Source organism: Electrona antarctica, assembly GCF_951216825.1.
Source record: "Electrona antarctica genome assembly, chromosome: 18".
NCBI lineage: Eukaryota > Metazoa > Chordata > Actinopteri > Myctophiformes > Myctophidae > Electrona > Electrona antarctica.
Genome location: NC_136799.1, coordinates 12196884 through 12213445, shown reverse-complemented (window position 1 = coordinate 12213445; position 16562 = coordinate 12196884). Strand labels below are relative to the sequence as shown.

The window sequence follows — 16562 nt, the reverse complement described above, 5'->3', positions numbered from 1 at the left end:
ATTCTTTTTAATATCAATGCATTGCTGTATAAATATTTAGACATTTTCCAAAATAATTGAGATTGTTTTCACAATTATAAGTAGAGAATAATTAAGAGTGAGTGACTACAAGCTTACAACACACTCAAGTAAAGTACAGATGTTCAAACCATTTAAATGCACTCCTACTGTCCACCACTGCACATACAGTACAGTATCAAACATATCACACTTCCTGCCACTATATGCTTCCTACTTGAAATTGAGACCCTGTGATGCTGCTTATTAATTAAGAATGTGTTTTGAACATTAACAGTTGAAATGGGTTGTAGTCTAGTATTTTACCATTTACGAATGTCTTGACTCTAAGCAACAGTTGTCATTGCAGTACTAATCACTTTAACAAAGCTAACATTACAGGATAAATGGTATTTTAATACTAAAATCCCTTTGCATTCCATCGTCCAACTGACTATAACTCTGCCAGTGGCGTCCTGGGTTCTGTTTTTAATGATGATGACGAAGTTTTAAAATGTACATTTCTAATGCTGCATTATTAATTGTTGCATGGTTTGCCGTCCAATTGTGTCTTTCACGGCCATGCATATTTCACTGTCAATAAAGCACCTGGAAGGTTTCTTTCATTTATGTGTTCAAACCAGTAACAACATTGCAGAACTATAATTATAGTAAGATTTAATTAATGTTTCCATATGTCATTGATCATAATTGAAATGAAATGAAATGAAATGAAATGAAATCTATATTTACCCAGGGTATCTGGGCTAAGCTCAAGAACTTGTTTCCAGCCAGGCCCTGCTCATAGAACACATTTCATCGTAGTGGTTGATGCCTTGTTCAAGGGCATTTCAGCGGTGGTAATTTTAACGTGTCGGACGGCTGGTTCGAACTGGGAACCTTCCGGTATCTAGACCGCGCCGCTATCCGTTCGGCCACCGCTGCCACCGCTGCCACGAATTCATTGCCCCGCAAAGCAATTATTAGTGTATAATGAGGGCTGTCTCTTGTATAAGATGCACCGAATAGGAAATTTGTGGCCAAAACTGAATAGCCAAATTTGATTATTATGGGGTTTTTTGTACCATTGTTTTCATGGCCGTACCTTGGGCTACATGATAATAATGGCAAAAGACATGATTACATTTTGATCACGTCATCACAACAAAACAGTAGGTTAACGAAGGTAATCCTGGTTCTTTGACTATTCAGTTTTGGCTCTAAAATCAACTGAACCGATTACAGAATGTTCGGCTATTTGGCCGAATATTCAATCTATGTACGTACTGTACGTGTCCCAGGTAGTCTTGTAGGAAGGTGACGGTGGGGTAGCACATTCATTAACTGAAAAAAGAAACGCGTATCCTTCCCGTTAAAGTAGTTTATTTTTAAATTATGCTTCATTTCAACTTTTGAATTGCACTATTTATAAATCAAGTGTGTGTTCACCTAAGAAATTCCCCCATAAAACGGTTTGCTGGTATAAAAAGGTTTGAGAATCTCTGCACTAGTCTAATTAAATCGCAACATTAGATCATGATCTGACATTGTTGGTGGTCGGCCTACCTCTTTACACACACACTGTCCCCCTCTGGTGGTACACTGACCAACTCTATACCACCTCAAATCCAAGGCCTCCCAGCAGGCTGGGCAGTCTCACTGTCCACTCAGCTCAGCTGCATGCAAACAGTTGTTGGTAACATGACGTCTAACATAGACTTAAAATAGACGAAATAAGCTTAAACAACAGTCAACAGAACCTATATAAGGAGGCCATATAGGGAGGCATATTTTGGATTAAGGCCGGATTAAGGTTTGTGAGGTGTGCGTCAAGACGACCGGATTAAGGTTGGTGAGGGGTGCGTTAAAACCACCGGATTAAGGTTTGTGAGGGGTGCTTTAAGGGTTGGGAGAGGGTTAAGGTTAGGTTTAGGTGTGCTGTCCCGTGGGAGGTTAGGGTGAGGGTTCGAGATATCGGACCAATGGTACTGTATGTCTAACCAAAAGCATGCACCCGCCATATATGAAATGGCACCTTCCTTAATACACTTTAAAACAATAGGGATCAAATAAGAAACATAAAGACATGTATTTATTGAGTTGTTTGGTAATAACAGACTGACAATTACAAGTAAATTAAATATACCATTCTCAAGAAATGAAAATTGGAATCATTAATAATGAAATAGATAATACAAAACGAAACGAAAAACGCTGTGCATAGGACTTTTCGTGTGGGTGTCAGATCTGTACCCGGATCCCTGCACTTGCCCCTAATCCCTCTCCTTGACCTTGGGCCCTTATTAATATGTACAGGTGGAGGAATATGAGCCTGCACCACCTGTCGAAGAGGATACTTGGGCCTTTCCTCTTCAAGGAACAACCCAGCAAGCCAAATTACGTCATGATGACATTATGATGACCTCCTTCGACTCCTCCGGTGACATTCAAGACTAGGCCAGATCCCAGCCCATATGGGGATGATCTTTACATCAATTCCAGGATGTCTTCACCAGTTGAAATAATATAGCTTATTCTGGGCCCGATCTGACTATGATATGAAGTTGATCATCTGGCCTCGATCGCACGCTCTCTGATTCATCATCGCAGAATTTATGTTGGTTGAAATCAGGTGATTTTCTGGGCCAGATCTGACTAGTCTTGTTCTGGGCCAGATCTGACTAGTCTTGGTTTGACTTGATCTGGCCCCAATCGAGACGTCTCTAAATACTAATCCAGGTCCTGACTGTGCTTGCTGGGACGTGATTTACGTCAATGTCATTCGTGTCTGGCAAGCACACCAGCAGGTTTCTTCATGCTGCTGGCTGGCTGAGATGTACTGGAGGCTCTGAATGAATTATCTGTCCTACCTCTCTGGGTTTGGGTTTTCTTCTCTCTGTGTCAAGTCAGTAGAATGAGAATCCTTCTGAAAGGCAAAAACCATGTATAAACGTATTGCCTCCCACTCTGATTGGCTCAGCATCCCGAGAGGCAGTCTGACTCCAGCAGTGTGTGAAGTGTGTCGCTTGGCGTGGTGGTGGTCGCATTCCCCTGGTGTTCTGTCAGTCGCTGGATACCTGCTCCGTTCACTCGGGTAGGACTCCAGGCCCATCATTCTCACCAGCAGGTCTCGGTATTGTCGATCCGCGATCTTCTCCTCGAAGAACTCGGAGAAGGTCTTTTTGTATCGCAGACTCATCCCGTACTTCTTGGCCATCTCTACCAGTTGGGGAAAGTGGACAAGGAACTCGGGGACGTCGACCACGCCCTCCAGTTTGAAGTGATACTGACACCCAAACAGGGGATACGTCCCCTTGCGGTCGAAACGAACACTGTACAGCTCGTTGCCGAACTCTAGACCGTCGGACGACTCCAGGCGCTTCACGAGCTCGGAGGCGTCTGGAGTGGTTCCCATAAAGAACCCTCCGGGTCGGAGAGACTCGCAGGCGTTCCGCAGCATCGCGTCGGCCTGGCGGTACGACTCGAACGAATAGTGGCACACAAACTGAGAGCTGCACACGTCGTACAGCCTGCCACGCAAGTTCTCATGGTCTGACAGAACGTCCTTGGTGCAGTCGGCGGGGATGAACTGTGCCTTGAAGATCTTGCCGTTCCTCCTCTTCATCTCTTTATAGCGACTCTCGCATTGCTGCACCGAAACCTCTGCGATGTCCGCGCACACCAGGTGTCCGATGTGTCCCTTCTGCCATTTGAGCAGATCGCCACCTTTCCCACAGCCCAGGTCCAGCACGGAGATGCTCCTCTGGGCCTGGCCGGCGGTGGCCTCTCTCACCTTGCCCAGTGTGTCACTGATTAGGACGCTCTTGATCCAGTTGTTGAAGTTTCTCATGTGAACGATCCTGCTTCTGCGACGAACGGCCAGTCCATCCTCCCGTATGCTGTTGTAATGACTGGCCACCTTCAGACTGTGGCCTGTGGTTGCTGGCTCTGACTCCATTCTAGTGACGCTGCTGTTCATGACACGAGGTGGATTATGGGTGTACAGTGTTTGTTTTTGTTGTTGTTGTTGTTTTAGATTGGGGAGTTAGTCAATCTATCCCTCCTGTCTGTCAGTTACTTGTCTGTGTCCCTCTGTGTATGCATCTCTGTCTCAGTTTCAATTGTGTTCTGTTTTCTTGTGACACTGCCTTTTGTATGAGGCCGTGCCAAATCTAATCTAATATATACAATTGAGTATTTGCGTCACTTTGTGATTGATTGACTGAGCTTTGCATAATGTTTGTGCCAGCCTATAAGTTAGGTAGTGGAGATAATGGGAAGAAAGAGGGGCTGGGGCAGAGAGAAGGAGGGGGTAGAGCCGTAGACCTACTGTAGGGATAGATACTGATATAGAGGGGAGTGAGAGATTACTAGATGTGAGGGCCACGTAAACCCGGAGTTTATGTGGCAGCGGTGGCCGAACGGTTTGCGGAGCGGTCTTGATACCGGAAGGTCGCCAGTTCGTATCCCCGGACCGGCACGTTAAAATTACCACCGCTGAAGTGCCCTTGAGCAAGGCATTGAACCACTACCATGAAATGTTCTATGAGCAGGGCCTGGCTGTAAACAAGTATCTGATGCTTACTTAGTCCAGTTACCCTGGGTAAATATAGTAACTTTGCTTTTACTTTGTCAACAAATGAACATGGTATAAATGTCGTAGGACCAGGGCGTGACGTCAACAGCTTACGTCACCCATGACGTCACCGCTACCTACGTGAGGTCACGTTGATATTTGTGACTTGTGACCATGCTTGTGGACAACTGGACACGCCCAACAACATGGCCAACGTGCTGAAGCAAAGCAACTCAAGCAAGCAGCTGACATCAGCGTCTCGTCTAACCAGGTGTGGTTATACTTCTAATGTGTTCTAAATCTGGACAAATGATCTCTGGGAACGTTTTACATCAACATGATGGAAAACATTAGCTAGTGGGGCTAATTTCGCATTTCGGCTACCTTTTACATTAGCAATAGCAACAATTGCTAACACCGTCTCCACACCATAGCGCAAAACTTTCTTAAGCTGCGCACTTCTTAAGCTGCGCGCAGCTTAAATTCCGAGTTTTTAGACAGCTGGTGGATGGAAAAGAAGCTCCACCTCCGCCGAAGACTTGAGCGGAGGAGAGCGTTTCCGGGAATCTGGCCGTCGCGCAAGTATTCGGCGGAGGTGGAGCTTAATTTCCATCCACCAGCTGTCTAAAAACTCAAGCTTTAAGCTGCAAGCAGCCGAGAACGCGCGCAGCTCTTTTCATAGTGTGGCAGCACCTTAAGTGTGTGTGTGTGTGTGTGTGTGTGTGTGTGTGTGCGTGTGTGTGTGTGTGTGCGCGCGCATGTGCATGTGCGTGTGCGCGCGCGGTATCTGAATTATTGGGTTGGGATTATGATCACAAAAAAACACTTGTGTATGTTTGTTCGTTTTGTCTGTAGAGTAGGCCTAGACTTAATTGTACAAAAGTTTGAATTTAATCTGTAGCTTGTTTATTTCAATTCATATGACAGAGACACTTGACACTATTCTAATACAAATTCTAAAGGATCCCCAAATTGATATACTATTTGTGTTGTTAAGAATGTAGAAAAATATAGGCCTACATTCTTGATGTTTTGAAAATGGCATGCAGATCTTGCAAGCTCACAACGTGTAAATCAAAAAATAAAAATAAAATTGGAATAGGCCTAATATTAAGCAAACAAATAAATCCAAATAAACGCAAATCCTTTGATACTGCAGATAGATACAAAATGATTATTGGTTCAATGAAAAGAGCATTAAACTTTAAACACTGAGTGAACAAATAAGTAAATAAAAGTAAAATAAACACAAACTGAACTATATTTAACTTACCCACATAGCTATTCAACAATGTTAAAAATGAGCTGATCTATTCATACAAGCAGTAAGTATTATACACAAATATATATTATATTTATTACAACAATATGTGTATAACTTTGGGGAATAAAATAGATGTTGAAAAAGGTGTTTGGTTGTTTTGAGTAATATAGTCTAGCTGTTGCTTAGGTAGGTACTGTAGTAGGAACCTTTGTAACAGGTTCTGCGTGCCACAGGTGCGTGTTAATGGTTGCTCCTCTGTTCGCAAGTTGGGATGAAAAGGCTATGTACAGTAGATACAGCCATTAATGTATGTTCTCGCACACGCACGCACGCGCACATACACACCTCTGCTCTCTTCCTGACCCCTGAGTTTAACCACAGCCATTGGTTGTCCAGAATGTCCACTGTAAAATAAAGCCTTGTCCCAGCCAGCCTGCAGGTGCTTCTCTATACGTAACGTCTCCTCAATAGGAACAGTGAGTTATAGCTTTATGACCTTTCATATCTGCCTTGTTTCCCAGACGCAACCTGCTGATTCTGAAGCCACCTGTCAGGAAACAACGATAAGACCAATAAGATGACTGCTGCTCAGGTAAGGAGGATGTGCTGATAATAAACCACCACACGCATATGTGTTTGTACCCTTTGAAATGTTTTATATTCTTATTATTAGTGGTGTTTTATGATTTTGCATATCCTCAAAGATATGAGAATACTGCTCTACGCTGCTCATGTGTGGAGGGCCTACTATGCTATATCTCTAATTGTCCACTGGAGTGCAGTGTTGTTAACTACATAAAATAATTATGTTAATAATACGTATAATGCCCCCATTTTAATGGTGTCCAAAGATGACTGTTACCACACCATTAACATATTTATTTTATCAAATATTAAAAACAATGATAGCAATTCTATACCTTGGCTTAAGCAAATATGGCTCCTCGCCGGCCATACTGTTAGATTATGTGGATGACTTCACAGCTGAAGTTATACACAACAGCACTGGCAGTTTGTTTGCGGAGGCAGGGCTGCAGCTTTAAGCACTTCTACAAACAAAGGTATGGCTGGCCTATATTATATTCCTGTACCGATTCCACAACACGGCACTGAGATCAACAGATCAAAAGGCAGCTTTTATAAAGGCTCTACATTTCAGGGTGTGATGTGCAGTAAGTCAGAGGATCTCTGCGCAAACAACCTCTTTATGGCGGAGAGTGTGTCAAACAAACATACGCGTCGGTACAACTGGTCACTCAGTACATACTCCTTGAGGGATCATTTGAAATATTCAAGCGCTTAGTTAGTTCTGTGGATTACATACTACTGAGGTAGGCCGAAGCAATTTAAGTCTGAGGGTCTACTGATGGAACCAAATGGAACCTTGTTTTGATTCCATTATTACGGTAACCAATGTGCATGTGTAGCAGAGTGGCTCAGAGCCTCGATCTGCCTGATGGCCTCAAAAGCATAATATCTCCCCCGGTCCATAGGGATATATCCCTTTGGTCTAGTGGTTACACTTTTCAACCTATCTTCATATAATAGGTCCCCTCTAATAATCATGAAAAAATGGCGCAATTATTTTTCTACTCGGTCTGTGTTTCATAAGAGGGCTGTGGTCAGTTCAGAAACCGTCTTCCAGTGACATCATCGATGGGGAATACAAGCTAATAAAAACTGCAGGCTTTCTAGTCCTGAAAAGTTGCAATGCGAAAATGGAAGCCATCGTTCTCACAATAATGAAAATCTAAACATTTTTGTAAAAAAATCTTGTTTCAAAAATAATCTGCCTAATGATGATGTCACTGGAAGACGGTTTATAAACTGCCCACAGCCCTCCTATGAGACACAGACTGAGTAGAAAAAAACCGTGCCATTTTATCATGATTATTAGTGAGGACCTATTATATGAAGATGGGTTGAAAAGTGGTGAAGTGGTCCTTTAAGATGTTGGACTTTCACACGGGAGACCTGAATTAGAATCCCGGGCGTTAGACATGGTAGAGTAAGTAGTAGCCTACATCTGCAGTGATTGGAAGAGCATAGGCCTCTATACTCTTGCCCCTGGTATTGGTTATGACAAACGCTGAGGAAGGCCATACAAGCCGAAACGCGTCCGTTTTTCAGTCTCAGTCAGAGGTAAATAAAGTCATGTAAAAGGACATACAATGAGTGCTGGCATTCTTCATCTCTGCTTAGGACAAGGGTTCACAAACTGTTCAGGCCGTGACCCCCCTCATGAATCTCATGGATTCCCTCTTGGATGAGTGGTAGAATTTTGGTTTGAATCTGGGGTACTAAGGGACATAAGAGTTTACGGATTGCAGCTTTAACATTTGTAAGAAATAGAAACGCGCTGTTTGTACAGTAGTATACCATCTGTTACACGAGGACCTTTCAGCACCTTTCAGCACCTTTTGGCTTCAACTTGAGGTGTGTGTGAGACTTGATGAGTCCATGCAACTCCCCAGCTGCACCGGCAGTCTGTCAAGCGGCCTCGGTGTTAATCTCCTTTGATTTCTCTTTCAGTAATTTTGCCTTTATCGTTTTTTCTTGAACGCTGAAAGTTGACGAGTGATCGTTTCGGGTGTCTGGCCACCGCCGGCCCGCAATCTCTCAACATGCCTTATCTCAGAAAGGCAGATAAAGTGTCGTTCCAGTTAATGGTTTCAGTGATTGCACAGACAGACACAGCGGATGGTCGTCACATAGGCCTACTGTAAAAGTGCCATAGAGTCGTATCATGGAAAAGAAAAGCAAGGGAATGAAAACATCAAAACCTTCGTACGGTAGAGCTATACAGTAGATTTGAGTCACAGTTCTATATACATAATAGTCCTTTTATCTTGATTAAATTATTGAGGAGGCCTAGGATTTCACTAAACACATGTAATTAGTACAATTAGACAGTTAAACCATATTCGGTTTAACTGTCACCATCACCTGGACTGTGTACTCCTAATCGTTTAGAAATGTTGGGATATCCTGTTTGTATCAATTGTCTTGACATTCTGTTCTGGGGCACCTTCATAATTTTTGTGAATTTATAACAGCTTTTTAGGCTCAACAGCGTTTCACATTTATGTAGAGGTTTCCTTCTGATGTTGAGTTTAATTAATATAGGCCTTTGTGTATATATTCACTTGAAATGAAAATGTTACAAATCTTTTCAATGGTCATTGCACACCGGCTGCCACTTGACCTGTGCATTGCATTCATTCATTCAACCCATTCAGGACGGGAACCCCTTTTGGTGTTTTAAGCATTGTTATACTTTAGCTATTGAAAAATAGCAGATCTACAAGCTCATAGCGCGGCACTCTATGAGCTTGTAGATCTTTGAATATATATTCTTTCAGAGCGAACGTTTTTGAGTCAAATCTTTGCTTCTGGGGGGGTCCCCTGGAACAACATATTTTCAGATGAGGGTCGGCAGCCAAATACATCGTTTTTGGGCTCTTTGACATTAAATAGTTTGAGAACCACTGATATGAAAACTGTTTAGATTTAGAAGACATTTGTAGAATTGTGTTCTCAGGTTTAAATGAGTTAAGATGGCGTCTGGTGTTGTGCCTAACTAGTCCAAAGCAGAGCACTGTGCTCGAAAAGCTGGGGGTACCGAAAATAAATATGCAAAAAGCGAGCTACAGTGTGGCAAACCTTCATTTTGTTTCTAAGCCCATGCAATGCTCACGTGCAACATTGTATGCCACCATCATGTAATGCCGTGACATCGAGTAGAACTCGGTGATCATGAGTGGATATTTTCCAGGATGCAGTACTCTGCAACCAATCGCAGTACGCTGAATCACGGTGATGCTGCTGAGTGCTGACCCAATCACATCAGCGCAGATGACATTTTCACAACACATCCAACACTGCCCAGCCAAATGTGCAGTCAAATGAGCAACAACATCTGCTACGATACGTTAGCGCGGTCGCGTTTCGCTAAAGGCGATACAACAAGAAAGGCCGACCGCAGATGTAAATGCCCTTTTCATTGCTCCGGATCTAAAATGGGTCCCGTCGCAATAATGACCATTGTGAGGAATAATATAGGAAAATATAACCATTCACGGAATCGGTGTCTATTTCCATATGACTTGACAATGTTAATAGCCTGTAATCTCGTACAGATGGTACGAACAAGGAATGGCGGTTAGGAAGTGTTCCGTTGAGGGAGACCATGAAAACACATTGGTACTATAATGAATATTGTGGTCTGCTGTCCTTGGACAAAATGGAGCGATGAAGCAACTGCCATCAACTGTCGTTTTGGTGCCATTGAGAGGCCTATCGCTGTCTAAGCAACACCATCCATTACGTTCAGTTTCGTGCAGACAGTACGTGATCTCTGTGTTCCGAAACATAATGCTCCGCTCCAATTTGTCATCGTCTTTTGCACGATTCCCCATTCACCAAATTGTTGAAAAAGCTATGCGTTCCATGACGCGTGAACATAAACATAAACATTACGTTTTTAAAGAACTGCCCCCTGTATAGTGCAAGAAGAACCGCCTGCATTTGCATCCCACACTGAAGACCCCCCCCCCCCCCTGGATGCAGGCTTGATGGACATCTTCGGGCCGCACTGCGTGAAAAGCCAAAACAAAGGGCTTTATTTGCAGTGTTGAGCTTCGGGTCTTTCCATAGTGCCAGAGTGGGCCTGCTTGTCAGCCATGTGTGACCAGGGCACTTACTGGCTCACACTAATGACCCTAATTGGGAAAGTGGGCTCCGTTTCAGGGTCACTGACAGACAGACTGGCATGCGTGGAATGTGAGCGGGGTGGCACCCCACCCGCCCATTGTCTGCACCACCATATCAATTAGCTGCTCTGGAGAGAGCAATGGACACCTTCGCGCCGGTCTCTGTGCCTCTCTGAAAGTCACACGGAAACGGATCCCCGACCCCGACGTTCAAACCTGTTCTCGACTGCCGTTTTCTTACGCGATAGCATGTTCAAAGTGAGATCCCAGCAAACATTTCACCACATAAACCCTAGTGTATCGTCCCTATTCTGGGGCACACATTCGTCACAAGTAGCAGCATTGTATTTGTGTGTGAGCTTGTAGGGCTATTTTCTACAAAGAGATTTGTTGTACACGAGGGGAAAAGGAGGGGGACAGTATAGGCCACTGAGAGACAACGGTTAACAAAGTATATAGTGTATAGCAGGGTGCACTTGAGAGCTACTTTCAAAATGACCAGCTCAACAAGATCTACCCACCGAAACAATTATTATACCCCTGCTGAAAATAGTTTAAATATGTACAGTAGCTGAGGGGGCTTTGGAATAGCAGCGCTGGCGTTACATATGAGACAAATGCACTTGGAATGGGAAATAGAGGGGGAATAATGGACTAGGTAGGGTTTTTTTGTTTTTCCTTTTGTATTGAATTTGTAATGCTGCTGACGTTTGTGCACAGCAACACTCTTGAAAACAAAAGATTGCATTGTGGGTTTGAGCTGACAGGTCCTTTTGATGTCAATCAATCAAGTCACCTTAATTCAAGTGGCAAAAGTTATATATATATATTTTTTTAATATTGAAGTAAAATATTGTTTAGGGTCATGTCATATGCACATCCTTTGTGATCTACTGGTAGATCACGATCGACCTTTTGGGCACCCCCCTGGTGTATAGAGTTGTCTTAACTACTCGCCGGTCAGTATTCGGCCAGACAACTGACTCTCCAATGCGCCACACACCGCTTCCCGTTTGACTCGATGGCGCTTTTTTTAAGAGATATGTGGGAGAAATATTCAGCGCCCGAAATAATCTCACACCTTTGTCTGAAGCCTTTACGTTCGTCTTCAAAGCCTTCTCTGTCATGGGAAAATGTACTCTCACCTGACCTGCACTTCATTCAGAGCACCTATGCCGTCAATCGTTGAGTTCCAGACAACACAGGGGTTTGTCCTCTCTCATGGCACCAGTACGGACAGACGTGCATTGTTGCTGAGGGAGTGGTGTGCCGTTGCTATCTGTTAAGTGTCGCTTTCTGTGCTGTAAATGAGGTTTCCAAACGCTACGTGGGATGAAAGTTCACCGGCTAAAACAGAAACTGTGCAAGGTGTGCCTTTCACACCAACAATCCATCCATCCTGCTTCCCCTTCAGCAGCATCACACCGTCAATTAATCAAGCGTTTGATGTGGTTTGGCCTCGTGTAGCCTTCCACACCCTCAAGGCCTGCATGAATGCACCGTCACCTGTATAGCTCGCTTGCCAATGAAACTCTGACTCAGAAGATCATGTCCGAAGGTTTCATGTCTAACTGCATCCAAAATCAATTGACGACAATCCAGAGCGAAATTTGAGTAAATGGCATGAACCCTTGTCAATAGAATGACAAAATGAGGAAGAGTTCAACCACCGTTAATCTTATTTTTGAAACATATTGAAAAATCTTGAACATTTGTGGATGTGTGTGTGTGTGTGTGTGTGTGTGTGTGTGTGTGTGTGTGTGTGTGTGTGTGTGTGTGTGTGTGTGTGTGTGTGTGTGTGTGTGTGTGTGTGTGTGTGTGTGTGTGTGTGTGTGTGTGTGTGTGTGTGTGTGTGTGTGTGTGTGTGTGTGTGTGTGTGTGTGTGTGTGTGTGTGTGTGTGTGTGTGTATATATCTTTTCATATGGTAGTCCGCTCCACACCCACATTTGAGTGTTTGAGAACCAGTACTGTTCTTCTAGACTATCTAAAAAGCAAGAAGTGCACAATAAACAGGCTCCCGTGTGATCTTTGCGGCATCCATTCAGCCCTCTTTCTGAGCAGGCTACTGTCTGCCACCTGCAGCCCTTGCGGTGCACCTCAGATGTGGCTTTGGTTAATACCTACGCCATGGTCCTCTCATTTCAGACTCAGCTGTGCCCTTCCATTCATTGGTAGGTGTGCGAGAAATAAAAGGCTTGGCCTTTTGAAACGTACAATCTCACGATTTGGGGACAATATAAATATTCCATGTCTCGCCGCAATTCACAACGCAGATGTTCATATTGTAATGACTGTATGAGTAAAGGGGAAGACCACCATAGTGCAGCTCCTTGTTCTCTGTGGGCTTAGTGGGAATTTCACTAAAGCCGTTTTCCTTTTGGAACGCTGAGCGAGCATGAGCTTACATGTAACACTTTACTGACGGATCGGTCTCTGAACTCCCGTCGATAACATTTGGGTTATATTTAAGTTAAAACGGTCGTCCCAAGTATAAAGAACTGCCGGTATCTTAACTAACACCTTGATACGTTGATAGTGAGGCAGGCCCACGGAATCTATGATGATTTTTGACTTAGCACGGCTTAATGCGAGTGGCTGAAAGACATGGGTGTGAGACACGCGCACCCAGGCATGTGTGTCAACATCGATGGCCTGAGTGTGAACCCTTGGGTACACCTTGTGTTGAGGCGGAGAAAAGAGAAAGGTAGGGGAGAGAGAGAGAGAGAGAAACGGTGAGACAGAGAGAGAGACAGAAAAAGAGAGACAGAGAGAGAGACAGGCCAACAGAGAGACAGGGAGAGAGAGAGGCGGGTGGGGCCTTGCTAAGTGACTCAGTCAGGGCAGGAGTTCTGCTGAGTGACAAATCAAATGCTCATTGACAGACCCACTCTTTACCTTCCACTGCACAGGGGTGGTCTGTGTCTTCTGCAGGCACACACATGCACACACCAACACGCACATGCGCGCACTACTCCCTCATGCGCACGCGCACCCGCACACACGCACCCACACACACACACAATGGCCGATTGCCCCCTCTGTATTAAAACGGATTAATCTCTCCATGAAAAACAATAGTATTTGAGTTTGGTAAACAGTCCTGATCTCACTCACACACACACACACGTGCTCACGCACACACGTGCTCACGCGCGCGCACACACAGAACAACGATGACGATGAAACAATACACAACAGACAGCAATAAATTAATACAGGAACGTGTTGTTTATTTTAATTTTATTATGAGATCATGAATGCACTCGTAACAGCGCTGCCCTGCATGTGACCTGCCCATTGCAACACAGAGAGCATGCCAGGCTTTGACCTCATCCACACACACACACACACACACACACACACACACACACACACACACACACACACACACACACACACACACACACAGCGCTGTGTGTGTGTGTGTGACACTTGATGGATGTTCTCTGAGGTGAACCCAGAGAGTCTGGCTCAGGTCAGCCTGTTTGTGCTGATCCTTGAAGGGAGCGGCCACGTCCTCCACTGCTAAATTGATGGTAGTTCCGCTGCTCTCGGGGGGGAGGAGGGGGAGGAGGGGAAGGAGGGGGGTGAAACATGGCACTCCACCACCGTCGAGACGGATGGACTGGAGGAGGGACGTCTTTATGTGTAACATTTAAAGACTGACCGATTTTTTTTCCCTGTGTCGTCAAGCCCGATTTCGGAGAGGGCTATTCCACCGATCCCTGGTGTTTTGGACCGATATTTTGTTCAAGGAAAAAATCTTGAAATGCGTTTGTAAAAACGTCCCGTGATTTGATTAACGTTTCTATTTGAGAATGTTCAACTTGTGAGCAAACAAAGAAATACAAATAAACACATCAAATTCTGATGCTGTAAATACAAATGTATTATTGGTTCAATGAAAAGAGCATTAAACTTTAATTATACAATGAACGAACAAATAAGTACCGGTGTGTATATACTGTACAAGTAAAATACACACACAAACTGAACTATATTTAACTTACCCACTTAAGCCCATATATATTCAACAATGTTCAAAATGAGCGGATCTATTCTATACAAGCTCAGGCCTTGAGAGCTTGTAGACAGACTATCTTTGGAAACGTTTGAAACGTTAGACTTAGAAATCAGGAGTCAGGACACATCAGCTGCATATTGTGCATAATTTTCGGTACTGATGTCATAAAAATATAGATCTGCCAAAGCGATATATCTGTCAGGCTCTAATGTTGTGTTGCAGTCACTGACGGAGATATACAGACAGTGATTCTCTCTCTCTCTCTCTCTCTCTCTCCCTAGCATTCTCTCTCTCTTTCTCTCTCTCTATCTCCCTAGCGTGCTCTCTCTCTCTCTCTCTCTCTCTCTCTCTCTCTCTCTCTCTCTCTCTCTCTCTCTCTCTCCTAGCATTCTCTCTCTCTTTCTCTTTCTCTCTCTATCTCCCTAGCGTGCTCTCTCTCTCTCTCTCTCTCTCTCTCCCTCTCCCTAGCATTCTCTCTCTTTCTCTTTCTCTCTATCTCCCTAGCGTGCTCTCTCTCTCTCTCTCTCTCTCTCTCTCTCTCTCTCTCTCTCTCTCTCTCTCTCTCTCTCTCTCTCTCTCTCTCTCTCTCCAGTGCTCTTTCTCTATCTCTCTCTCTCTCTCTCTGGAACAAAGAGAAACCACTTTCAGTTGTCACTCAGCGCGCTAGTTTACCTTGATAACTTTGGCATGCTGTCAAACTTTAATCTATAATAGGCATGTTTGCAAAGCAAAGAATCCCTAAGAATGATCTATTTGCTCATTTCTTAGGGCTTGTTTAAATAAATGCATTACATAAACTCTTTCTGTATTTGTTTGTAAACACCAGGGTATGACGCGCTGAGCAAATTGACTCTTGTGTGGTCACGGGTGGTGGGGGATAGGGGGAGGTTGGGGGGCGGCGGGTTTACGTAGCTCAGTGTAATAATGCCACCCAACAGCCAGGGAATTTTATGCATACTGTCATGTGTGGATTTAACTTAGCGTTAGATTTCCCCTATATTGAAATTTAAAATGAACTTATAAACATTATGGTCCACTGCAGGCGAGGGGGTTTCACGGAAAACCAAGTTTTGGGCAAACATTTGTTAGAAAGGAAGTCACTCTTAACCACATAAACCCTATACTTAGAGTTCACTGAAGTCCCCCAAAGCTATACTATCTGTGCGGAAGATCTACAAGTTCACGATGCATGCGCTGCAACGCCGATAAGGTATTTTAGCTGAATATTCACTTTCAGAATTGGGACGCCATTGTTGATGTCGTTGAAATTTACCTAATTGAAATGAAGAAGTCAGAAATGTTTTATTTTGATCATCGCTATGTTGGCGTGCGAAGTATTTTCACGACAACATCTTTTAAATCAGACCCATCCGTCTGTCTGCTTCAGTGTTGACCACTCTCTTCTTGTGTCTGGACTGGAGGTCAATAGGTCGCCAACATTTAGCCCAGTGGATTTCAAAGTGAGGATTCACCACTGAATTAATTATGACGTTTAGATTATGTACATTTAAAGTCAAACATAATTGTATTTCATTTTCATATTGGGATTCGGGATCACTTTAGGAGCGAATCACAGTGTAACAGGATCCCAAATATAGCCATATAGCCTATTTATATGAACATTTGTCTGTTGAACCAGCTATCTGCAGTAACCCGCTATACACTACATTGCCGATCGTCCTGCCGATCATGTCATTGAAACATTTAGCTAAATGTGGGGCGTTCCATCATTATTGCCGTCTCACGGCCTGCCTGTCTGTCTGCACGTGCACCACATGCACCTCCTCAGGAGAGACGAGATGGCGGGGGATTTAGAACAGAAGGCCTTGGAGGGACGCAGGGCCGTACGGGCGCCATATGAATGACATGCAGAGGCACGGCAGACGGGGGACGGATTGTGTCTCATCACCAGTAAAGCCTGGGGTCTCCCACAGGGGCCCGGGCACGTCAGTAAAGCCTGGGGTCTCCCACAGGGGCCCGGGCACGTC

General features: G+C 44.2%; 1 protein-coding gene and 1 long non-coding RNA gene across 3 annotated transcripts in view; one reads left to right on the top strand and one right to left on the bottom strand.

Moving 5' to 3' along the window:
• Window positions 1-2863: 2863 nt before the first annotated feature.
• Window positions 2864-3976, bottom strand: LOC306941777 (mRNA cap guanine-N(7) methyltransferase-like; the record flags this gene model as incomplete). The annotated part of the gene is made up of 1 exon (XM_079527420.1): window positions 2864-3976. The coding sequence occupies one exon, from the start codon at window positions 3974-3976 to the stop codon at window positions 2864-2866; it is 1113 nt and encodes a 370-aa protein (XP_079383546.1).
• A 777-nt stretch (window positions 3977-4753) lies between these two features.
• LOC306942100 overlaps window positions 4754-16562 on the top strand; it is a 74042-nt gene continuing 62233 nt past the window's right edge. For both annotated transcript variants that reach the window (XR_013792236.1, XR_013792237.1), the window contains exons 1-2: window positions 4754-4844; window positions 6359-6429. This is a non-coding gene — a long non-coding RNA (uncharacterized lncRNA). The remainder of the gene's footprint in view (window positions 4845-6358; window positions 6430-16562) is intronic.